General features: G+C 42.2%; 1 protein-coding gene across 2 annotated transcripts in view; it reads right to left on the bottom strand.

Moving 5' to 3' along the window:
* SLC27A2 (solute carrier family 27 member 2) overlaps positions 1-23,385 on the bottom strand; it is a gene marked incomplete at both ends in the record, with an annotated part of 42,501 nt that overhangs the window by 14,120 nt on the left and 4,996 nt on the right. The window contains 3 exons of one of the 2 annotated variants that reach the window (XM_084239739.1): positions 6,355-6,479; positions 6,924-7,082; positions 12,520-12,729. In XM_084239739.1, the coding sequence (XP_084095865.1) occupies positions 6,355-6,479; positions 6,924-7,082; positions 12,520-12,729 (494 nt within the window). The remainder of the gene's footprint in view (positions 1-6,354; positions 6,480-6,923; positions 7,083-12,519; positions 12,730-23,385) is intronic. The other variant, XM_084239740.1, reaches the window with a different exon arrangement.

Below are 23,385 nucleotides of genomic sequence, written 5' to 3'. Positions count from 1 at the left end.
TTTATGAGGCTCCTACAAATAGGTCCAAGCCTATGACGATTTTATTGAAACTTTATATTACTAAGGCAATTACGTCCTCCAGGAGATCAAAGCCAGTGGGAGAGACAGGTAAATAAATAAAACTTCAGCTTGCAAATTGAGTAACTCTATGACTTTTAGCAGAAAACCATGGAATGGGGTAAACGTGCCAGGTAACTAGAGCTCTTCCTCTTACATCAAATATTAATTTCTTTAACAGTAATTTGCTCAAAAGAGCACATTCTAAAGCGCATTTTCTACATTATTTCCTACACTGCTAAATCACTGTGAAATGGTTTTTTTAAAAAAGATTTATTTATATATACAAGAACTAGGATACAGGCCAGGAGTGTGGGGGGTGAGAGGATTCACCAGAGACAGAGTGAGGAACAAAACAGGCAGACTAACTGAAATACACTGCTGAGGTGAGCAGTAGGCAAGACAGGAGAGGTCTGCTGCGCCATGTGGGTTTCTCCCTGGCTGGGGATCGAACTTGTGCTGCAGTTCGATAGCTGTGGATAGCTTCATAGGTTGCATCTTAACCTCCTGTGCCACAAGGGAGGCCCTGTGAAATGATTTTGAATAACAGTTCCTCTTGAAAAGAATTGTCAAAGGGAGAGGTTGGCAGTTTTTTGATAAGGGGGAGGGCCCTTGGGCAAAAAACCCAACCAAAACAAACCCTGACCTGGTTTCCAAGCAGAAGGAGCCAAGGGCTGGGGAATGGGGTGGAGAATAGCCTATGCATTTCATTTTAAAGTAGCTCCTTAGGGGCCTCCCCTGGTGGCGCAGCGGTTGAGCGCTGGGCTGTGAGGCTGCCCGCAGCTTGTTGCCAGGTGAGGGTCCCCCCCCCCCAAAAAAAAAAAAGTAGCTCCTTGGTCAAACTTTCGGTGACGAAGCTTATTCAGGAGCCCCAGCCCAAGAGGTGTTCAGATACTGGCCACTGGTAAAAAGTGGGCCCCTTAAGTCAGCTTTCTGAGGAGGAAATGTGGAGAGAAACACCAGGGGCTTCGTGCCAGTGTTCCTAACCTGGGCATTCGGGAAAGTTCTGAAACTTCTGAACCTGCAGGAACCTAGGTGTTCTGATGGAGTGAAAATGTATTCTCTTAATCAGCTTCCTAGTCCATAGGTCACAAAACTCTTCCCTGTCCTAATTACCAAGTTCTTAGAAGTAGGGAGACCATCTGTGCGATGTACCAGAGCCAGTCCCTGTTTATGCCTGTTGTGCTGACGTACTGACTAATGACACTCTTTTCACTTTCACAGGTCTTGTTTGGAGAATGAATTGTAGGGTCACCCTGACCATTAGGTATGGTTCTCTTTGGTTAGGACAGTCAGTTTTTCAGAGACACACCCCCACCCCCAACCCCATTGCTGTCCCTCACTGCTACTCTGATATTAAAACACTACATATATTTGAAGACTATTTTTTTTTTTTGGATGTGCTTACCTCAATGAACTATGTATACAATGTCACATACAGTGAGGAAACTGGTTTAATATCTTTCTCATTTCATTAGCACAAGCTCTTGATGTGATTTCAGTATTTGTAATATGAAGGTAGTCATTAAAGCTACTTCATGAAGGGCCTCCCCGGTGGCGCAGTGGTTGAGCGCTGGGTTGCGAAGCTGCCCGCAGCCTCTGCAGGGCCGGTTCGATCCCCGGCTGCTCCCTGGCCCCCGGAGGAGGGTCCCACATGGCGCGCAGACCTCTCCTGCCGCCCGCTGCTCCCCTCAGCAGTGTACTTCGGTCCTTCTGCCTGCTCTGCTCCCCGCTCTGGCTCTGGTGAATTCTCTCACCCTCCAGTGCTTCTGACTGTGCCCAGTGCTTGTATAAATAAACAAACAAATAAATAAATAGAAAATAAAGCTACTTCATGAAAATGTTAAGAACATTAGATCAGTTAATATATGTAATATATATAAAGTCTTAGAACAATGTCTGGTTTGATCTGAGAAGATTACAAAGGAATTAATAAATTAATAAATAAATAAAAAATAAATAAATTAAACAATTAAACAACCGTGCCTCCCTGGTGGCACAAGGGGTTAAGCACCACACTATGAAGCAATCTGTAGCCTCTGTAGCACGAGTTCTATCCCCAGCTGGCCAGGGAACAACCCACATGGCAAAGCAGACCTCTCCCACCTTACCCACTGCTCCCCTCAGCAGTGTATTTCAGTGGATCTGCCTGCTCTGTTCCCCACTCTGTCTCTGGTGAATCCTCTCACACACACTCCTTCCCCCGCATCTCTGGCCTGTACCCCAGCTCTCGTATGCATAAATAAATAAATCTTAAAAAAAAAAAAAAACCATTTGACCTGGGGCTTATTTGCTCTCAGGCTTCCACAAAGAGCTCAAAGTAGCTTTCAATGTGTTAACCTGAGACCTTCCTTATTCTATTTGAAGCCCAGCATAATTTCTATGTCTAATGGGAGGTAAACATCTCTCTGTTTTGTTGGGTTGCAAACTCTTTTGAGGTCAACTATATGTCATCCACGGTGCCCAGATCTGTGCTTTGCATATAGTACAATCGCTCCAATGAAAGAAGAAATCAACCTCCTCCAGGAATCCTTCAACTGCCTGTTCAACAGTTAATGACAGGACACTGGGACAAGGGCAGGGCTTAGGGATCAGGAGACTGCAGGCCCTGGCTGTGGGAAGCAGGCCAGCCTCACAGGTGCAGCTGTCACCTGCGGGTGGCAGGTAGTTGGGCTCATAGTCACAATACCATGGGCTCAGTTTTCATTATAAACCGAGGGATCTTATTACCCAGCACAAAGGATTAAGGTGCTAGGGTGGAAATATTTGTGGCCACAAAATGGGAGATCCCACCTGTTGCTTCTGAGTTGCCTGGTTCTCACCTAAGCTTTTGCTCCCCCGTGCCTGAGAGTATGACGTGAGTATGACTTGAGTTTTTCTTTCAACTAAGAGAAAGTGTTATCTTATCACTAAAGATATTTATCAGAGGGACTGTATTTTAGCTTAGTGGCCACCTGCTCATTTTTCTTTATCAAGAATCAAACCCTCTATTTCCTCTCTCTAACATGCAGTAGGCAAGCACACCAGGGGACCTAAATTCACACTGGGATTTAACGGCTTAGGAAGAGCAAGAGGTCAGGGTACCCAGGGAAGAATGTGGGGCACCAGGTAGCAGAAAGGTGTTATTGAGGGCTTTACCATGTGTCAGGCATTTGACCCGTATTGTCTTACTTAAGTTTCTAAAGAATCCTACCAAATGATGAAATGGAATCAAATATTTGCCTTATGTTACAGTGGAGGAAATGGAATGGAGCCTTGAGAAGCTGAAAACAATTTGCCCCAGATCACAGGGGTAGCAATGTAGTTGCTCCAAGATCCAAATCCAGATGAAGGTGACTTCAGAGAGTGCTTTTTTTTCTTAATTAAAAGGAAAAAAGACAGGGCCTCTCTGATGGCACAGCAGTTGAGCGCTGGGCTGCGAAACTGCCCACAGCCTCTGAAGCGCCGGTTCAATCCCTGGCCACTGGCAAGGGTCCCACCCACATGGCGCGCAGACCTCTCCTGCCGCCCGCTGCTCCCCTCAGCAGTGTACTTCGGTCCTTCTGCCTGCTCTGCTCCCCGCTCTGGCTCTGGTGAATTCTCTCACCCTCCCGCGCTTCTGACTGTACCCAGTGCTTGTATAAATAAGTAAATAAATCTTTAAAAAAATATATAAATAAAATTTATTTAATGTCATTATGATATAGTTCCCTCTCTTTTGGTACTACAATTTTTTCTTTGACAATTTCTTCCTCTCCATTCTCTAGTCTCTTCTCCTGATTACTTTTAATTGGCTATCAAAACTCTTGGATCAGCCCTTTAATTTTCTTATTTTGTCTCCCTCATGTCCATCACTTCATCTTTTCTTCAACTTTCTGAAAGAATTCTCAACTTCATCTTTCAAACTTTCCATGAATTAAAAACAAAAGTCATATTCTTATTTTTCAGGCCTTACTCTGCTTTTAGAATAGTACATTATTCTTGTTTTATGTATTTATCTTCTCTAATATCTCTGAGGATAGTCATTATAAGTTTTTGGAGGTTTTTCCTCCTGCTCTTTGAATTGATGCTGTTTCTTCTTCTCTCTCTCTCCCTCTCTCTTTTTAAAAAAGATTTATTTATTTAGGCTTACAAGAACTGTGGTATAGGCCAGACATGGGGGGAGGTGGGAGGATTCACCAGAGACAGAGTGGGGAGCAGAATAGGCAGACTGACTGAAGTATACTGCTGAGGGGAGCAGTGGGTGAGACAGGAGAGGTCTGCTGTGCCATGTGGGTAGCTCCCTGGCCAGGGATTGAACTCATGCTGCAGAGGCTGTAGACAGGTTCACAGAGTTGTGCTTAACCCCTTGTGCCACCAGGGAGGCCCCTTTTCTTCTACTCTTTTGATGCTCTTTTCTTTCTTTTTTTTTTTTTTAAAAGATTTATTTATTTATTTATTTATACAAGCACTGGGTACAGTCAGAGGCGTGGGAGGGTGAGAGAATTCACCAGAGCCAGAGCAGGGAGCAGCGCAGGCAGAAGGACCGAAGTACACTGCTGAGGGGAACAGCGGGCAGCAGGAGAGGTCTGCACACCATGTGGGACCCTCCTCCGGTGGCTGGGGAGCAGCCGGGGATCTAACCGGCACTGCAGAGGCTGCGGACAGCTTTGCAACCCAGCACTCAACCACTGCGCCACTGGGGAGGCCCTGATGCTCTTTTCTTTTGGGGCTCTCCTCATGTATCAGGTGATCCTTGAGGTCTGTTCATATTTAGGAGTAAGACCATGCAAAGACATTTGAGCAGCTTTGTGTGATGGGGAGGAGCCACCAGATGGACTGTACTGCCTGGTAATGGGGCAGTGAGCCAATATCCAGTTTCTTCTGGGAAAGTTTAGTTTTCCCTAAGAATTACCTTCCTTTAGTCTCTCGCCTACAAGCATAAACTGGCCACTGGAGTTCTGGAAACTGTTCAGGGGAAGGGAGCTGGGGCCTTTTGAGTCAATAAGCAGTTACTCAGTCTCTACATTTAGTGCCTCATCCCTGCCCTCCTCTGTTCTTGGGATGCTTGCATTCAAAGCTTTTCTAGTTCCCCAGAGAATAAACCTCCTTTCTCCTACAGGGCTAGAAAAGAGAGTAGCAGGTGGAGGTGCTTCTTCACAGGTCTCTAAAATCCTATTGTCAAGACTGACACCTCATCCCATCTTCAGTGCTTCTAATTTCTTAGATTTTAGGAAGTCAGTTGACTTCCTTCTTGCTGGCACCTGCTTCTTAATGTTCTCCCCTCTCAGTCCTGCTAGGTCAGTGACCTTCATCTTTTGGCTGTCTGTACTACATAGTTCCTGGTCTCTTAATTTTAAGATGTTGGAGCTTGGTGTCTCTCTCTTGCCCTTGATTTTGGAGGACTTCCAAGAGATGAAAAGGCAGAAGGTAGAGAGCATCTTGGAAAAATTCCCAAATCCATGTTATAAACAACGAACAAGTCATACTTCTGCCTGGTGCCCTGAGGAGAAAAGCAAGCAGCATGCATAGGAAGGAAAGAGTAAGGCTCAATCTCTACTTTACACAGAAGAAACCTCTCTTCCTTTAGTGTCTCTCCCACATCACTCTTTCACAGAAAACCCTTTAGTGGTGCTTTGTCACACTTACACTAAAGTCTCAGCAAAGTAAAGCCCTCGCCCCCAGCCCGGGCTCCTGCCACACTGCTTGCTTGGAATCTATTAAAAAATCAAGGTCATAGAGGACACATTAATGGTTGCTAGAAGTGGGGAAGTGGGAGAAAGAGTGAATGAGGCCAACAGAAACAAACTTTCGGTTATAAAATAAGTCATGGGGATATAATGTACAGCGTGGTGACAATGGTTAATAATATTACGTTGCATATTTGAAAGTTGCTAAGAGAGCAAATCTTAAAAGTTCTGACCACAAAGAGAAAATGTTCTAATTATGTATGGGGACAGAAGGTAACTAGATTTATTGTGGTGATCACTTTGCAATATATACAAATATTGAATCATTATGTTGTATACCTGAAACAAACATAATGTTATATTTCAAGCATACTTACATAAAAATATAAAGAGAGAAAGGTAAAAAGACAGCGGATGATGATGATGATAATAATAATAATACTAATAACAACAATAATAATATTAAAAGCAACTCTCTTAGTAAATCCACTCTACGACAGGTTTGGTGTCACACACTTTATCCTGCCTAATAGTCATAGTCTAAACTGAAAACTGGTATGCTGAAAAAGATGAAGACTAGCATGAGCCAAAGGACATGAATTCCCATTCTATATATTTCAAAAAGATGATGAAAAATGGGGAGAGTTACCTGGGGTAAGGTGCATAAATACCGAAGCAATTCACCAATATACTGAATGACAGTGACGTTATATTTTCTACAGTCATCCCAAAACTGGCTGGCTGAAAATTTGGTCCGTAAAGCAAGAGTAGCACCTATAGAAAAGTGTACAAACAGTGTGTTAATAAGGAAATACTATAACCCCCCCGCCTGCCATTACATTTGTTATTTTTGAAAAGTATACTTTAAATATGAATTAAGTTCACAAACAACTGTTTGAGCACCAATTACATTCAATGCAAAAAAAAATGAATAAGACATGGTTTTGTCCTATAGGAGCTTCCAATCTGGTGAGGAATTAGAAATAAGTCTTTCTAATAAAAGTCAGCATGTAGTAAGTAAGAGGTTCAAATGAGGTTCTAAGGGAATGTAAGTATGAGTGTGTGTGTATGTGTGTGTGTGTGCAGGGAGATTAATTTTGCTTGGGACAAGGAATGAAGGAGTCTAGGGTTAGTGGTGCTAATTTTATGTTGCTCTTTCTTATGAGCACATTTGAATATGGATTAACCTCAAGCACCTTGTTCAACAAAAAAGCTTACCAGCCATGATACATCCATGTACGCCAATCAAAAGTGCAGCACTGTGGTACAAGGGTAGAGCGGTGTAGATTACGTCATCCTTCTTAATCCCACTTGAAAGAGCAATGCCAGTTGCATACCATATACGATGATGATTGATCATTGCAGCTTTCGGGAGACCTTTGCAAAGATACCAGAGAAGGCAAGAGTGAGCCAAGACTGGTCATTCACAAACACGGAACCTGGAAGAAAGATCTCCCTTAGGAAGACTCATAATTGCTGCTCAGAGAACACACTGGGGAAGGCCATGATCAGGCAAGGAGTCGGCAAGTTTTTTCTGTAAAGTAAAACTAGACAGTAAGTATTTTAGGGTATGCAGGGTCATATGGTCTTTGTTGCAACCACTCAGGTCTGTTATTGCAACTTAAAGCTGCCAAACGCATAAAGGGATGAACATGTCTGTGTTCCAGTAAAACTTTACTTACACAAACATATGGGGGAGTGGTTTGTATTTGGTCCACAGTTCATAGTTTGCTGACCCTGAATTCAAGTAGTTAGTAAGTTGAAGACAAAGAAATGAACATCTATTGAATTTCTGCTCTATGCCTATGACCTTGCGAGGTATTTTCAAAATTTCATTTAATTCTCATAATTAATAAGTAGATTTATATTTTCCAATCTGCAGATGAGACTGAGATTCAGGGACATCAGATTGCTTACCACCTTCCTTTATGACCCTTTTCAAGAATTTATGTACTGGGCCTCCCCGGTGGCGCAGCTGTTGAGCACTGGGTTGCGAAGCTGCCCGCAGCCTCTGCAGCGCCGGTTCGATCCCCGGCTGTTCCCCGGCCACCGGAGGAGGGTCCCACATGGCGCGCAGACCTCTCCTGCCGCCCGCTGCTCCCCTCAGCAGTGTACTTCGGTCCTTCTGCCTGCTCTGCTCCCCGCTCTGGCTCTGGTGAATTCTCTCACCCTCCCGCGCTTCTGACTGTATCCAGTGCATGTATAAACAAATAAATAAATAAATCTTAAAAAAAAGAAAAAAAGAATTTATGTACTGTTCTAGAATTTCCTTATATAAATACAAGCAAATATGAACATTTGCTCGTATGTTCTTGCCCTTTTCCCCATTTAAAAAATATGCACTTCCTCTGCCTGTTCCACTTAATCATGTATCATGGAGGAGACCTGTCTCTATAAATACACACATTCCATATTTGTACATAGAAATGTCCCTTAATTATTCATTCTTTTATTCTCTCTCAGCTGCATCCAATTCTTTGTATTGACACTATTTTGCATATTCAAATGACACTGCAGTGAATAATCTGGTCCACATTCACTGTGAATGATGCTATAACTGTTGGATAAATTTGCTAAAGTGAGATTGCTGGGTCAAAAGATAAAATCTGTCATTTTGACAGAGAGGGCACATTGCCGGCTGTAAGGGTTGACCATTCATTTTCTCCTTGGAAATTCATGAATGTATGGGATTCCTCATAGCCTTGCCAAGGTGTGATCTCAAATGCTGGGATTTCTGTCAATGTGAAAGGTAAAATACGATTATCTCAGTGTAGTTTTAGTACACTAGGCTAAAAAATTTGCCTTTTTTTAAATTGTAACTTATATGAATTTTTTGTAAGCCTATTGAAGTCTATGATTACATTGTTTCCCACAGCAGGTCAGTTTAGTTGGAGAAAGCAAGAAGTCCTTCTACAGGACTGGAATTACAGTTTAAGACTGGAGTGTATAAAACCGCTTTGTGAAGAAGAAGGTAGATATCCACAGACTCACATCCTTTTATACCTGGTGGCCCATTTAGCTATGTATTAGTAGCAATTTGTTTTAAGTCAAGGTAGTATGGCCAGCAGGTTACTGTTATTGCAAATGCTATTCAAAACTCATTTTGTTTGATAGTGGGCCAGTGACACTGTTTTAGTGTTAATGCCGCTTTCTATACTAATATTAAGAAATAGAGGAAAGCAGCAACAAATTAGCGATATTCATTGTGGGGAAGAATCATATGGACAGCAGAAGCTCTGAATCATTTTTTAAAAAGAAATGCATATCTTTGGTTGTTTTGAAGTACTTTTAGAGACTTTGCTGTAAGAGTTTGTATTAATTAAAAAATAAGACTATTTAGGGCCTCCCCTGTGGCGCAGCGGTTGAGCGCTGGCTTGCAAAGCTGCCCGCAGCCTCTGCAGCGCCAGTTCGATCCCCGGCTGCTCCCCGGCCACCGGAGGAGGGTCCCACATGGCACGCAGACCTCTCCTGCCGCCCACTGCTCCTCTCAGCAGTGTACTTCCGTCCTTCTGCCTGACCTGCTCCCTGCTCTAGCTCTGGTGAATTCTCTCACCCTCCCATGCTTCTGACTGTACCCAGTGCTTATATAAATAAATAACTAAATAAATAAATCTTTAAAAAAAAAAGACTATTTGGTAACTATTATACGAATTTGTACTAATGACTGCCTTTGAGCAACAGTGAAAACATTTTGTTCTCCAATTGCTTAACTAAGTTATTTGAATTAATGTTTACAAGAATTCCTTAGCAAATATTTTACTCAGAGATAAGGAGAAAAGTAAAATGAATGTCAATGAAACTCTTTTCTAATTAAATAAAATTCTGCATTATGGGATTAAATTAAGGAGAGTTCATTCTCCTTTTCTCCCTAAAATGAGTTTTCCCTTTGACTGCCCAAGCCAGCTTTGTGAAGAGTTTCCATCATTGCCTATTAAGAATTGAGACTAGAACTCTCTGTCACAAACCAGAAGATCATTTTATCTTACTTGTTTCCCGAATTAAATGTAAAAAAATTACAATTTAATTTTTCCATTTCATTAAGAAATGAGGATAAAAGTTGCATATATTAAGGTAGTGTCTGCATGCAGTGCAAATACTTGGTTAACTATGTCATCCTACTGTTTTGTGTGCGTGGCAATAAATAACTTGACAAATTAAAAAAAAAGTAACAGGTACAATGCTTTGGGCACCAACTTTAATATGTCATTCCCAGTCTTTCTTCCTCATTTAGTTGAAGAAAATATTTAGTAAAAGTGACTATATGAAAGGAAGTAAAAATTCAAGGTTAAATGCTGTCTGGGGCTTGGGGGATTGGAGGGGTGCTGAGGGCCTGTTGAGGTGAAGGAGCGAGTACCTACAGGCTGATGTTGAGACAAAAGGCTCAAAGGAAACTTTAGCCATTTCTATAGTGTTTGATTATTTTACAAGGAGAATGCATACATCTATTACCTGTTTAAACGAAATTAAAAATTTAGCACAAAAGATAAAAGATTCACATTTTCAATTTTCCAATGTTAATAATAATAATAATCAGCATGGGGTTTCCTGTCCTTTTAAATATGTTGCTCAGGACACAGAAACATCAATTCCAAAGAGCACCTGCACCCCTATGTTTATAGCAGCACTATTTACAATAGCTAAGCTTTGGAAACAACCCAAATGCCCAAAAATAGATGACTGGATCAAGAAGATGGTACATATACACCATGGAATATTACTCAGCATTCAAAAAAGATAAACACATGCAATTTGCAGCAACATGGATGGCGCTGGAAGGGATCATGCTCAGCGAAATAAGCCAGAAAGAAAAAGAAAAATACCAGATGGTCTCACTCATAGCAGGAATCTAGAAAACTTAAATAAGGGACCAGGAAAAAGAATAACTATAAGAAAGAAAGTATCAAAATCAACAAACAACTATGAACCAGAGACACTCTATGGGGGTGTTGGAGGCGAGGAAAGGGGTGCTTGGGGTCAAAATAAGGGGGTTGTAATTGCATGGGGAATATAAAAATAAGATTAAAATAAAGAATAAAAAAAATAAAATTCTGCCTCTGTGATTCAAAATAAATAAATAAATATATTGCTCAGATTTCTTTCTTTTTTTTTAAGATTTATTTATTTATTTATACAAGTACTGGGTACAGTCAGAAGCGGGGGGCGGGGGGGGGGGCGGTGAGAGAATTCACCAGAGCCAGAGCGGAGAACAGAACAGGCAGACAGACGAAATACACTGCTGAGGGGAGCAGCAGGCGTGGCAGGAGAGGTCTGTCGCGCCATGTGGGACCCCCCTCGCCAGTGGCCAGGGATGGAACTGGCACTGCAGAGGCTGTGGGCAGCTTCAACCACTGCACCACCAGGGGAGGCCCCTATTGCTCAGATTTCATGTTGTTATGTTTCAGTACCATTTTCCCTGGCAAACACTAACTGTTAAGTACATTAAACAGGAGGTGCTACAGCAAAAGGTTGGTTGTAGGAGTTGTGGATCATCTTGGAAAGTTCTTAACTGCTCTGTCAGTTTCTGAATTTGAAGAATAGGAATAAGCTTAATACCCAATGTAAGGGTCATGGGAGAATTACACAAAAAAATTTCACGATGTCCCTAGTTCATTATACTCTTACTATTGCCTGCTTTATAGAGCAGAGCTCCCATAACACCTGTTAATTGGCAGAGTTCTTTCTAGTGGCTAAAAAAATAATGGTGCAGCTTAGAGTTGAAGGCATCCAAGCTGAAATGCTGCGTTTGAGGCCCTGACCTACAGCCATCTTGAACTCACAGAACCAAGCAACTTCAGGTCAGTGTGGCATGGGAAGATAGTGTTCAAAACAATTATATCCTTATTACTATTCTGTAGTCTTCTCCAGTATTCCATTTAGAATTAGCTATATACCATTTACCCAAAGGACACAGAAACAGTAATTCCAAAGGGCACCTGCACCCCTATGTTTATAGCAGCACTATTTACAATAGCTAAGCTTTGGAAACAACTCAAATGCCCAAAAATAGATGACTGGATCAAGAAGATGTGGTACATATACACAATGGAATATTACTCAGCATTCAAAAAAGATAAACACATGCAATTTGCAGCAACATGGATGGCGCTGGAAGGGATCATGCTCAGCAAAATAAGTCAGAAAGAAAAAGAAAAATACCAGATGGTCTCACTCACAGCAGGAATCTAGAAAACCTAAATAAGAGACCAGGAAAAAGACTAATCAATACAAAGTAAAAATCAAAATCAACAAGCAACTATAAACCAGAGACACACTACAGAGTGGGGAGGGAGGGACTGAGAAAGGAAGGACTAGAGTCAAAATAAGGGGGGGAGGTGCAATAGTATGGGGAGTATAACCAAAATGAAAATGCATACATTGTGCAAAGATGAAAAGAGATGTAAGAATTATATAAAATAAAATATTTAAATAAAAAAATAAAATTAAAAAAGAATTAGCTATATACCATTCATAGATTCTGGAGATAATATAACCAAAATACAACAACCATTAAAAAAAATTCAACCTCTTCCGTTTCAAATTTAATCCACCATCATAAACATCTTTGTTGGTTCTTGGTTAACCTCTTTAGCTGTTCTGTATTCCAGCTAGGGGAACTATGTGTAGCTTGGAGAAACCCAAATGCGATCATATGCTATGAAATAAGATCAGTTCCCACAGGAAAAGAGCTAAATCCCCTGAAGCATTAGTTATCTGATAAGTTTTGCCAAAGAAAGAACATTTGAAAACCTAACCCCCAACATTTAACTCCTTAAGGATAGGTCCATTTCCTTGAGAAACCGCTCTTGAATTTTACCTGTGGTCCCAGAAGTATAAATGTAGATGGCGGGAGTAGAAAAAGTGACTTCAGACCTCCACGACGCTGGGATGGGTTCAGTTGACACTTCATCCACTTTGTCCAGGAAAGTGCCGACCCCCTCCGTGTTAGAGGTCCTGCTCATGTAATAGACGGCCACGTCATCTTTTTTCAGGGTTGGGAGCACCTCTTCAATAGCTGCTTGTAGATCTTAATTTCACAAGAAAAGAAAAACAAGAAACTAAATTAGTCCAGTCACAGTTCTATTAGTGCAATGAGCTTTGCAGTGATTGTGTTTTTACTAATTCTTGTTAAAATGTGTAGACATGAAAAGTGAGACTTAGAATTATGCCTTTCAAAGATGGAAATGGCCATATTTGAATATGTCACAAGGGCCTCCCTGGTGGTTAAGATGCAATATGAAGCTGTTCGCAGCCTCTGCAGCACGAGTTCGATCCCTGGCTGGCCAGGGAGCAACCCGCACCTCTGATCTGTATCCCAGCTCTTGTATGCATAAATAAATAAATCTTTTAAAAAAAAAGAAAATGTCTAAGATTCTAACATTTGAGGGAGAGTTGGGCTTTGATGGTTTCATAAGCAGCACATTGTTGTCTGAAATTTGTACTTCAGAAGGCAAGTGCAAACAAAATGGAGGACATATGGGTGAAAAACCAAGATTTTTTTTTTTAAAGATTTATTTATGCATATAAGACCTGGGGTACAGGCCAGAGGTGCTGGGGTGGGGTGTGAGAGGATTCACCAGAGACAGAGTAGGGGAGCAGAACAGATGGATCTACTGAAACACACTACTGAGGGGAGCAGGGGGCAAGACAGTAGAGGTCTGCTGTGCCATGTGGGTCACCAACCTGGCTGGGGATTGAACTCGTGCTGCAGTGGCAGTGGAGAGCTTCAGAGTGCTGAGACTTAACCCCTTGTGCCACCAGGGAGGCCCCAACCAAGATTATACAAGTGTGTAACTTACATGCATATCTGACGTCCATCTCAGAATACTCCAGAAACGAATTTAATTTTTCCAACTATGTGCCCCACAGGACCAGTGACAGCAAAGGGAAAACTTGAAGGAAGTAGAAGAGAAATGAAAAGAAGTGGGGGGGCACGCTAACTCACAAAGATGACTGAAGTCAACTTTAAGTAAGTTTTTATTTACAAATCAGTAACAAGTAGCTCTACTCAGAAGGTTCAGCTGATCTCAATAAGTTCCAAACTTTACAAACACATTTATTTCCTGGTCTAAGAAAAGGGGTGATTAGCATGGTTTTCAAACTGTGGGTCACAGTACAGTACTGGTTTGTTAAAATCATTTTAAAGAAGTATTTTTTAAAATTAAAATAGACTGGGCCTCCCAGGTGGCGCAGCGGTTGAGCGCTGGGTTGCGAAGCTGCCCGCAGCCTCTGCAGCGCCGGTTCGATTCCCGGCTGCTCCCTGGCCACCATAGGAGGGTCCCACATGGCGCGCAGACCTCTCCTGCCGCCCGCTGCTCCCCTCAGCAGTGGACTTCGGTCCTTCTGCCTGTTCTGCTCCCCGCTCTGGCTCTGGTGAATTCTCTCACCCTCCCGCGCTTCTGACTGTACCCAGTGCATGTATAAACGAACAAACAAACAAATAAATAAAACATGCCTCTATAAAAGAAAAAAAAAATTAAAATAGACCGAAACAGAAAATTTCAGAGCACATCACACATGGTGAGAATAAGTATTATTCTTTAAAAAGTTTATCTTCATTTATGTGGTGTATGGGTACTGGGTCACATACAAATGTATTTTTTACTATGGGTATTTTTTACTAAGGTAAAAAGTTGTGTGTGTGTGTGTGTGTGTGTGTGTGTGAGACCCTTGCCGGCGGCCAGGGAACGAACCGGTGCTGCAAGAGGCTACAGGCAGCCTCGCAGCCAAGCGCTCAACTGCTGCACCACCAGGGGAGGCCCCAAGGTAAAAAAGTTTTAAAGGCACTGATCTAATGTGTAAACCACATTTCATCTTTGCCACTTGGACGTTTAGATCCTTAAACTATGAGAAGAGATGGACTTTAAGCTTATTTTTCTTGAATTGTGATAACTGAAGTGAATATATTTAAAATAGGAAGGTGACTCATTATCCCAGGGAATTACCTTGGGGAGGTTATACATGATTCACCTATTATGCTTTGCTTTTCAGGTGTTCGTGTATGATGTCTCCATCAAGAGAAGACATATCATCTGCAGAAATGCATTAAAATTAAAAAAAAAAATTAACAAAAGGCCTCATGCATGTGATAAAAATAAACAAAACAGTACAAAAGGGCTTGTAAGGAAAAATCAAGAAGCTCTTACCCTGTACCTTGTCAAAACTAACCCTGCTGCCTAGAGGCAAGGACTTTCAATTTTTTAAGTGATTTCTTGTAGCAACCACCTCTCTATCAGCAAATAAAAATGTCCTTTTCTGGCTATTTCTAGACCTATCAACTTTGATCCCCACCCCCATTTTACTCCTGTCCACGCCCAGCAGTTATTGTTTTCACTTTACATTGTCTACCTTAATCGTATTTACATTTATTTCTGAGACCATAGTTCTGTCTTCCCAGCTTTGTTTATGGGTTGGCTCTAGAAACTGGAAACCACTAATCAGAAGTGACAAAATTATGCATTGTAGAGCTCAGTAACACACTATAATCATATTTCCTTTCTTTTTTTTTTTTCTTCAAAGATTTATTTATTTATTTATACAAGCACTGGGTACAGTCAGAAGTGCGGGAGGGCGAGAGAATTCACCAGAGCAGGGAGCAGAGCAGGCAGAAGGACCGAAGTCCAGTGCTGAGGGGAGCAGAGGGCGGCAGGAGAGGTCTGCGCGCCATGTGGGACCCTCCTCTGGTGGCTGGGGAGCAGCCGGGGATCGAACCAGCGCTGCAGAGGCTGCGGGCAGCTTTGCAACCCAGCGCTGAACCGCTGCGCCACCACGGAGGCCCCATATTTCCTTTCTTGAACAGCTTTCTCCTGGCATTGAATATGACTATCTCTCTTTAGTATATTATTTGTCTCAATTCTTTTTTCACCCATCTATCAGAGATCAGTTTCTCTCCTTTATGGCCCAGAAACCTCTGTTCTCAGTGTTTTCACTGGTTGCTCTCGAGTCCTTCAACACACTGAGAGGATTAAAAAATATAGGTATAAAAATCTGTGTGGAAACATCTCTTCTTTTACTATTGCCTCCGCTCAGGTCATCATTATTTACTTCTTAGATTATCACAATAGCCCCTCCTGACCAGTCTCTTTGGTTTTAGTGTCTCTCTGTTTGCAATTTGTCAGTTACATTACTGCCTAACTTCTTGCTACTGCACTGTTTAAAATCCTTCTGTAGCTGCTCAGCCCTTTTGATGGAATCCACTCTCTCTTTTTTTTTTTTTAAGATTTATTTATTTATTTATACAAGCACTGGGTACAGTCAGAAGCGCGGGAGGGTGAGAGAACTCACCAGAGCCAGAGCGGGGAGCAGAGCAGGCAGAAGGACCGAAGTACACTGCTGAGGGGAGCAGCAGGCGGCAGGAGAGGTCTGCGCGCCATGTGGGACCCTCCTGCCACCGGGGAGGCCCCGAATCCACTCTCTTAAAGCAGCATGTGAAGTCTAAGGTCACTGGTAATTCCTGTAACCCCTGATGACTCTTCTGATGTAATTTACTATTTCTTGTTCCCTTTCCTCTAATCACACTAACATGAAAACTGAATGTGCCTAAACTCTTACAACTCACTGCCTTTGTCTCGGTGGTTTCCACTGCTTGGAATCACCCCTTACCGGCTGGTCACCTGGGACACTCCCAATCATCCTTTAAGACAGCTTTGCTGACACCTGTCTCTGTTGCCTTCCCATAAAGCAAAGCTAACCTCTCCACAGGAACCTACTTATCCTTCTTCATGGGGTACTCAGACAGAGGGCTACAAGATAGAACTATTTTTTTCCATCAGACACTGAAAACATTAAGATTAAGGGATTCATACTGAATCATCTTTGCATCCCCAACACTAGGTAATTGCTCAATGAATGTTTATAATGGAAAGAATCTGCAAAAGTGTTGTATTAGTCAGTGGGGAAGAGACAGAGGAATGAGCTAATGCTGTTGATTTTAAAGGATTCAGACCTCACAATACTGTGAGTTGATAAACCTCTAATAAAATATAAGGTCAAATGAAGTGTTTTCTGTGATACTGTTATGGCCACTTTTCAGAGAAACCAGAAGGCACTTAGAGAGGTGGAGAGAAAGAGATTTATTTGACACACCAGTGGGCTCAGTGGGATAGCTCCCAAAAGTCTGAGGCCCAAATAGCAGGAATGGTAAGGTTTTATACAGTTTGTACGCTGAAGTTTGTCACCCCATCTATCATAGACTTTATTGTTTGAGATAGCGTGGCTACTACTGTGGGCAAGCTGCTCACCACAGGAACTTTCCACTCCAGCAAGCAGCAGAATCCAAGCAGCAGACTTAGCCTTGCATGTAAGTAAGGGCCCACAGAAGTAAATTAAAAAATGACAACTACTAGGCCTCCCTGGTGGCACAGCGGTTGAGCGCTGGGTTGTGAAGCTGCCCCCAGCCTCTGCAGCGCCGGTTCGATCCCTGGCCGCCTGGCGAGGGTCCCACATGGCATGAAGACCTCTCCTGCCACCCGCTGCTCCCCTCAGCAGTGTACTTTGTCAGTCTGCCTGCTCTGCTTTGCTCTCCGCTCTAGCTCTGCTTTGTTCTCCGCTCTGGCTCTGGCTCTCTCACCCTCCCGTGCTTCTGACTGTACCCAGTGCTTGTATAAATAAAAATAAAATAAAATAAAATAAAATAAAAAAATGACAACTACTGCTACTTGTGTTTGGGAGGCAGAAGGGACAAGATTTGGCAACAATCTTGATGAGAGGAAAGTTAGAGTTCAAAGGAGATTTTAACTTTTCTGTAATTTCTAAAAAGGAAGTATACTCAGGCATTAGTCATCTATTTAAAATCAACAACAGTAATAATAAAAGTGAAAGGAAATGTACTAAGCAGGTGTCATGCTTGATGACAGGTCAAGCCACTTAGCATCACAGTTTCATGTTCCCACTTGGGCCTCTGCAGGTGTTTGTTTGGTTTATGACCCTAACTTTTCACAGGAGACCTCTCATTTGAAGGAAGTTCATTGCCTCTGCCCAACACAATTTCCCCACATGTCCTCTGGGGTGTTCGTGTAAAAGTTGTCACTGGGTATTGACTTGAGGTGTCAATTGCTCACCAACATCTTAGGACACACTGTGGCAGCCTTTCACCCATGAAACTAAAAATGCTGATATAAAAACAGAAACTTGAAAGGAAATTCCAGATATGAATGCCACTTACCAACCATCTATTTGCTATGTAGTGTCTTTTCTAAAGTCATTATAAATGACTGGACAGACATGTTTTTTCCTTCACACATTATTAAAAAAATTCTTATAGTAAAGTCTGTTTACTTGGAAATCAGCCAAGTCAACAAAAGCTCAACGAATTCTACTTGTTGCAGGTTGAGTTCCCTGGGACTCTGAGATGTGTGTACTCTCGGGAGGTTGCAAGGGAAGCAGAGTGGCTAGAGAGAGAAGTTGAACTGTGATGCAGTCACAACAGAGGCCTCCCTCAGCTGATCCTAGGATTCCCATGGGGACTGTGGGCCTGGGATGGCCCTTAGTGTTGTCCTATGCTAAGGGAAGACTGTATCGTCATGTTCTCTCCTCAACTAGTTATTGGACGCAGGCTGGAGTGACAGGACTTCACTTTGGGCGGCATGACTCTTTTCAAACCAGGGGAAGTTCTGGAAAGGGCCTCAGGGGACAGCTGTCAAATGCTCCGGGCACCTCAGTCCTGAAACGGGTATATGGGTAGCCCCTCACAACACTGACTGAACCTCTTAATTCCTACCGATAACAGAGATGTAAAATTTTCACTTGTGTCAAATACTTTTTAAAAAAAAATTTATTTATGCATACAAGAATGGGGGTATAAGACAAAGGTGTGGGGGGGACGGGGGTGAGAGAATTCACCAGAAAGAGGGGAGCAGAACAGGCAGATCTACTGAAATACACTGCTGAGGGGAGCAGCGGGCGAGACAGGACAGGTCCGCTGCGCCATGTAGGTAGCTCCTTGGCTGGGGATTGAACTGCAATGGCTGGTGATAGCTTGATAGCTCTGTCTTTAACTCTTGTGCCACCAGGGAGGCCCTCGAATACTTTTTATAGTAGCTTACCATACATCACTTCATATAATTTTCACATTAACCTTGCATTATAGATACCAGCAACCTGTTTTCTACAAATGACATCAGAGGCTCAGCAGTCTGTATGGAAGGTACATACAAAATGATAAACATTACATGGACTCTTGGGATTCTTACTGTCATTCAGGTTCAAGTTTTGATAAAGTAACTTCTTTTTTTAAAATTTATTTAACTGAGGTAACATTGGTTGACAACACTGTGTGTGTGTGTGTGTGTGTGTGTGTGTGTGTGTGTGTGTATATATGACTTGGGGGGATAGATTCACACTTCTTCAGATATATGTCATTCCCATCACCAAAGCACCTAGAGTTCCTTTACCATAGACCACTGGGCTCCTCCTTCTTTGTCCTCATTTGTACAAATAGGGTTAGTGGTATATCTAACTTTATTGACAAATATTTAAGTCCTCATTCTGCCTCGAGTAGCCTCAATACTATAGTCATATTTGTAGGGCTTGTTTTGTCAGTTCTTTGTTCAATTTCTTCTATATTCCATATAGGAGTTGAACCACCCAGTATTTGTCTTTTTCCTTCTAATTTATTTCACTTAGCATAATCCCTTCCAGTTCCATTCATGTTGTAAATTTCTGGGGAAGAAGGCGTCTACTTGACCTGTTCAGTGCTTCTTAATGCATGTGTCTCTCCCTTTCAAGAGAAATATGAATGATTTCTTAATCGTCTTCTGGATGAAGAGCATAACTTGGAGATTCATTAAAAGAGTGAATATGAGTATTCATAGAATGGTCTGAAGGGTCTAGAGGAGATCCATCAATTCCTCATTTGTATAGGTTTAAATCGTAGTTTGAAATAGAACATCAGAGAAAACAATACACACTTGGGTGATTGAAAATTTAGCGATTGCAACACTCCCCTCCCCACTAAAATCTGTCTTGTGAAAATAAAAGAAAGACAATCAACATAGCATATGAAGCTTCTCTCACCCTTTATATTTAATTCTCTCACTTTATATTTAATTTCTGAATATACAGACCCATTCCTAGAAAGCAGAGACAAAGGGTAGGTGGTGAGCTCAATCAGTCTTCATCACTGAAGTGGCAAGAGGCTATTGATTAAATCTGTAGCTTTTTATTTTTATTTTTTTAAAGATTTATTTATTTATTTATACGAGAACTGAGTACAGTCAGAAGCACGGGAGGGTGAGAGAATTCACCAGAGCCAGAGCGGGGAACAGAACAGGCAGACTGACGAAGTACACTGCTGAGGGGAGCAGCGGGCGGCAGGAGAGGTCTGTCGCGCCATGTGGGACCCTCACTGGTGACTGGGGATGGAACTGGCACTTCAGAGGCTGCAGGCAGCTTCGCAGCCCAGTGCTCAACCGCTGCACCACCAGGGGAGGCCCTAAATCTGTAGCTTTTTAATAGGAAAAGCAATAAATTTAGTAACTTGTTCTGCTACTGGACTATCTCACTGAAAGAGTATCTGACCAAGCTAGTTGACCATACATTTGTTTTTAAATGATATTTTCATTTATATATTTTTTACATCATTGTTCATTTTTAAACAATGTTTTCTTTCTCTGCCCCCTCAGGTGTAGTCACCACAGAATTTCCTTCACCAAGGCACCCTTGCACCATCACCTCAGTCACCTGTGCTCCTCCCTCCCTCCCTCGGATCCCTCTTCCTCCTCCTCCCCTGCAGGATGTCTCTGGTTTATAATTGTCCATTTGTTTTTGTTTTGTATTATTATTATTTTTCCCCTCATGTCTTACTTGGTTTCCCTATATTCCTCCTATAAGTGAAACCATCTGATATTTTCTTTTTCCTTCTGACTTATTTCACTGAGCATAATTCCTTCTAGCTCCATCCACGTTGCTGCAAATGGCAAGAGTTTATCTTTTTTGATTGCTGAATGTGTATATATGCCACATCTTCTTGATCCAGTCATCTATGTTCATTGCAGCACTATTTATAACAGGTAAAACCTGGAAACAACCCAAATGATCATAAATGTTTTTTAATAAACTTAGGGATACCAGTAACTCTGTACAAGAGAGGGCAGATGCTCAGTGAATCTGTGTTGGAGGCTACATACAAAATGAAAAAGAATCACAATGGCCTCTGAAAGAAGACTGTGAAAGGGAATGTGTTTTGATCAAAACACTGGCAGTTTGGAAATACAATATTTAACTGTTGTCTAGTCTGTACCAGGCAACAACAGGATGTGTGTTAGAACACACTTCAGGGGTCTCCCTGGTGGTGCAAGGGGTTAAGCACTGCACTATGAAGCAATCCGCAGCCTCTGGAGCATGAGTTTGATCCCCGGCCCGCCAGGGAGCAACCCACATGGCGCAGTAGACCTCTCCTGACTCCCCCGCTGCTCCCCTCAGCAGTGTATTTCAGTCAATCTGCCTGTTTTGTTCCCTGCTCTGTCTCTGGTGAATCCTCTCGCCCCCTGCATCTCTGGCCTGTACCCCAGCTCTTGTATGCATAAATAAATAAATCTTAAAAAAAAAAAAGAACACCCTTCAGATAGAGAGAAATGCATATTCCTCTCTACTCTCCCCAACAAAATAAATCAACCTGAGGTCTGAAAGATGTTTAATCAAGGTTAAGTTTGGCCAGGGTGAAGTAAATCTTTAACAGGGAAATACATACTCATCTCACATATCTGATAATTATATAATTTCTTAAAATTATTTTTCCATTTCTCGCAGAAGTTTTTGCTTCTGTGAACTCTTCCTTTTGAAAGAGCCCTGGAATCAAAGGTAATTCCTTGTCATGAGGTTACCAGGTAATGCCAGGCCTCAGATATTTGTTATCATTTGATAGCCACAGGCAATGACATCACCTGGCTAACAACTATCTACTTCCCTATTTTTCAGACTCTGTGGGGAGGCCCTTTTCAAATTTTGGCCACTTAGACTCACAGTGCAGTACAGTCTTCAGATTGAATAACATTAGCAACTAATTTAGAGTTGTTTTTATCTCTTCAGTCCCTTCTTGATTTTAAAGTCAACAGCCTCTGAAGTTGAAGACGGAGATCAGGGTGAAGCTTTCTAGAAGCCTACAAATGCCAAAGATTGCCAGCAACTGCCATTAGCCAGCAGAGAACCAGGAAACAGATTACTCCTTCGGTTGACGGAAGGACCCAAACCTGCCAACATTTTGATCCTGGATTTTTAACCTGCAGGACTGTGAGACCGTTTCTGTTAAGCCACCCATTGTTTGTGGTACTTTATTACAGCAGCCTGAGCAAACTAATATAACCAGGTGGTAAGAAACATTCACTTAAAAATAAATAAATAGGGCCTTCCTGGTGGCGCAGCGGTTGAGTGCTGGGTTGCGAAACTGCCCACAGCTTCTGCAACGCGGGTTCGATCCCCCGCCACTGGGAACGGGTCCCACATGGTGCGCAGACCTCTCCTGCCGCCCGCTGCTCCCCTCAGCAGTGTACTTTGTCAGTCTGCCTGCTCTGCTCTCCGCTCTGCCTCTGGTGAATTCCCTCACCCTCCCGTGCTTCTGACTGTTCCCAGTGCTTGTTTAAATAAATAAAATAAAATCTTTAAAAAAAAATCAGTAAAATACAATTTAAAAAAGTAAATAAATAAATAAATAAATAAATAAAAATAAAGTCAATGGCCTGTTAAGCTGTCCCACCTATGTGGCAAAGTGTTAATTTGTTATTGAATGGAGGTGAATACATTAACTCATTTGATGCTTGGGTTTCTGTCCTTCACCAACCTAAGCACAGAGCCTACCCACTAAGGTCCCAGCCCATTCTGTGCTCATCACCAGATTCCTTTATGGCACTGAGACCTGGAAAGAGCACCTCTTTCCTATAGCCAGAGGAGCTAGACATCGTGACTGTTTAGGAGGATCTCTGGGAAGTAAACAAGTTTGCAGTAGGGTGAGGCTGGGGGAAATCGAGGTTACATGGATTTTCTTAAATTAGGATGCAGTTGAAATAAGCCAGATAGAAAAAGAAAAATACCGGATGGTCTCACTCATAACAGGAATCTAGAAAACCTAAATATGGACCAGAAAAAAGAATAACTATAAGAAAGAAAAAAATCAAAATCAACAAACAACTATGAACCAGAGACACTCTTTGGGGTGGGGGGAAGGAGGGATTGGGGTCAAAATTGGGGTTGCAATTGTATGGGGAATATAAAAATTTAAAAAAATTAGGATACAGTCAATTTTTTTTATCTCACTTTTCAATATCTTCATGTCCAACCCAATGCCCAATGTTGTTTTTTTTTAAGTATTTATTTATGCATATAAGAACTGGGGTACAGGCCAGAGGTGTGGGGGGTGAAAGGATCCACCAGAGACAGAGCAGGGAACAGAAGAGGTAGATTGACTGAAATAGCCTGCTGAGGGAAGCAGTGGGCGAGTCAGGAGAGGTCTGCTGCGCCATGTGGGTAGCTCCCTGGCTGGGGACTAAACTCGGGTGCTGCAGTGGCTGTGGACAGCTTCATAGGTTGTGTCTTAACCCCTTGTGCCACCAGGGAGGCCGCCCAATGGTTCTTAAGATTTACAGAAGAAAACCCATTGCAACCAACCATGGTGGAACCCATTAACCTGAAAAACTTTCGTTGAATAATGACTGTGTACTAGGTATAACTAGGGAATTATTCAAAGAAACAG

Source organism: Talpa europaea, assembly GCF_964194135.1.
Source record: "Talpa europaea genome assembly, chromosome: 8".
Lineage (NCBI taxonomy): Eukaryota > Metazoa > Chordata > Mammalia > Eulipotyphla > Talpidae > Talpa > Talpa europaea.
This window is presented reverse-complemented; position numbering and strand designations above follow the sequence as displayed.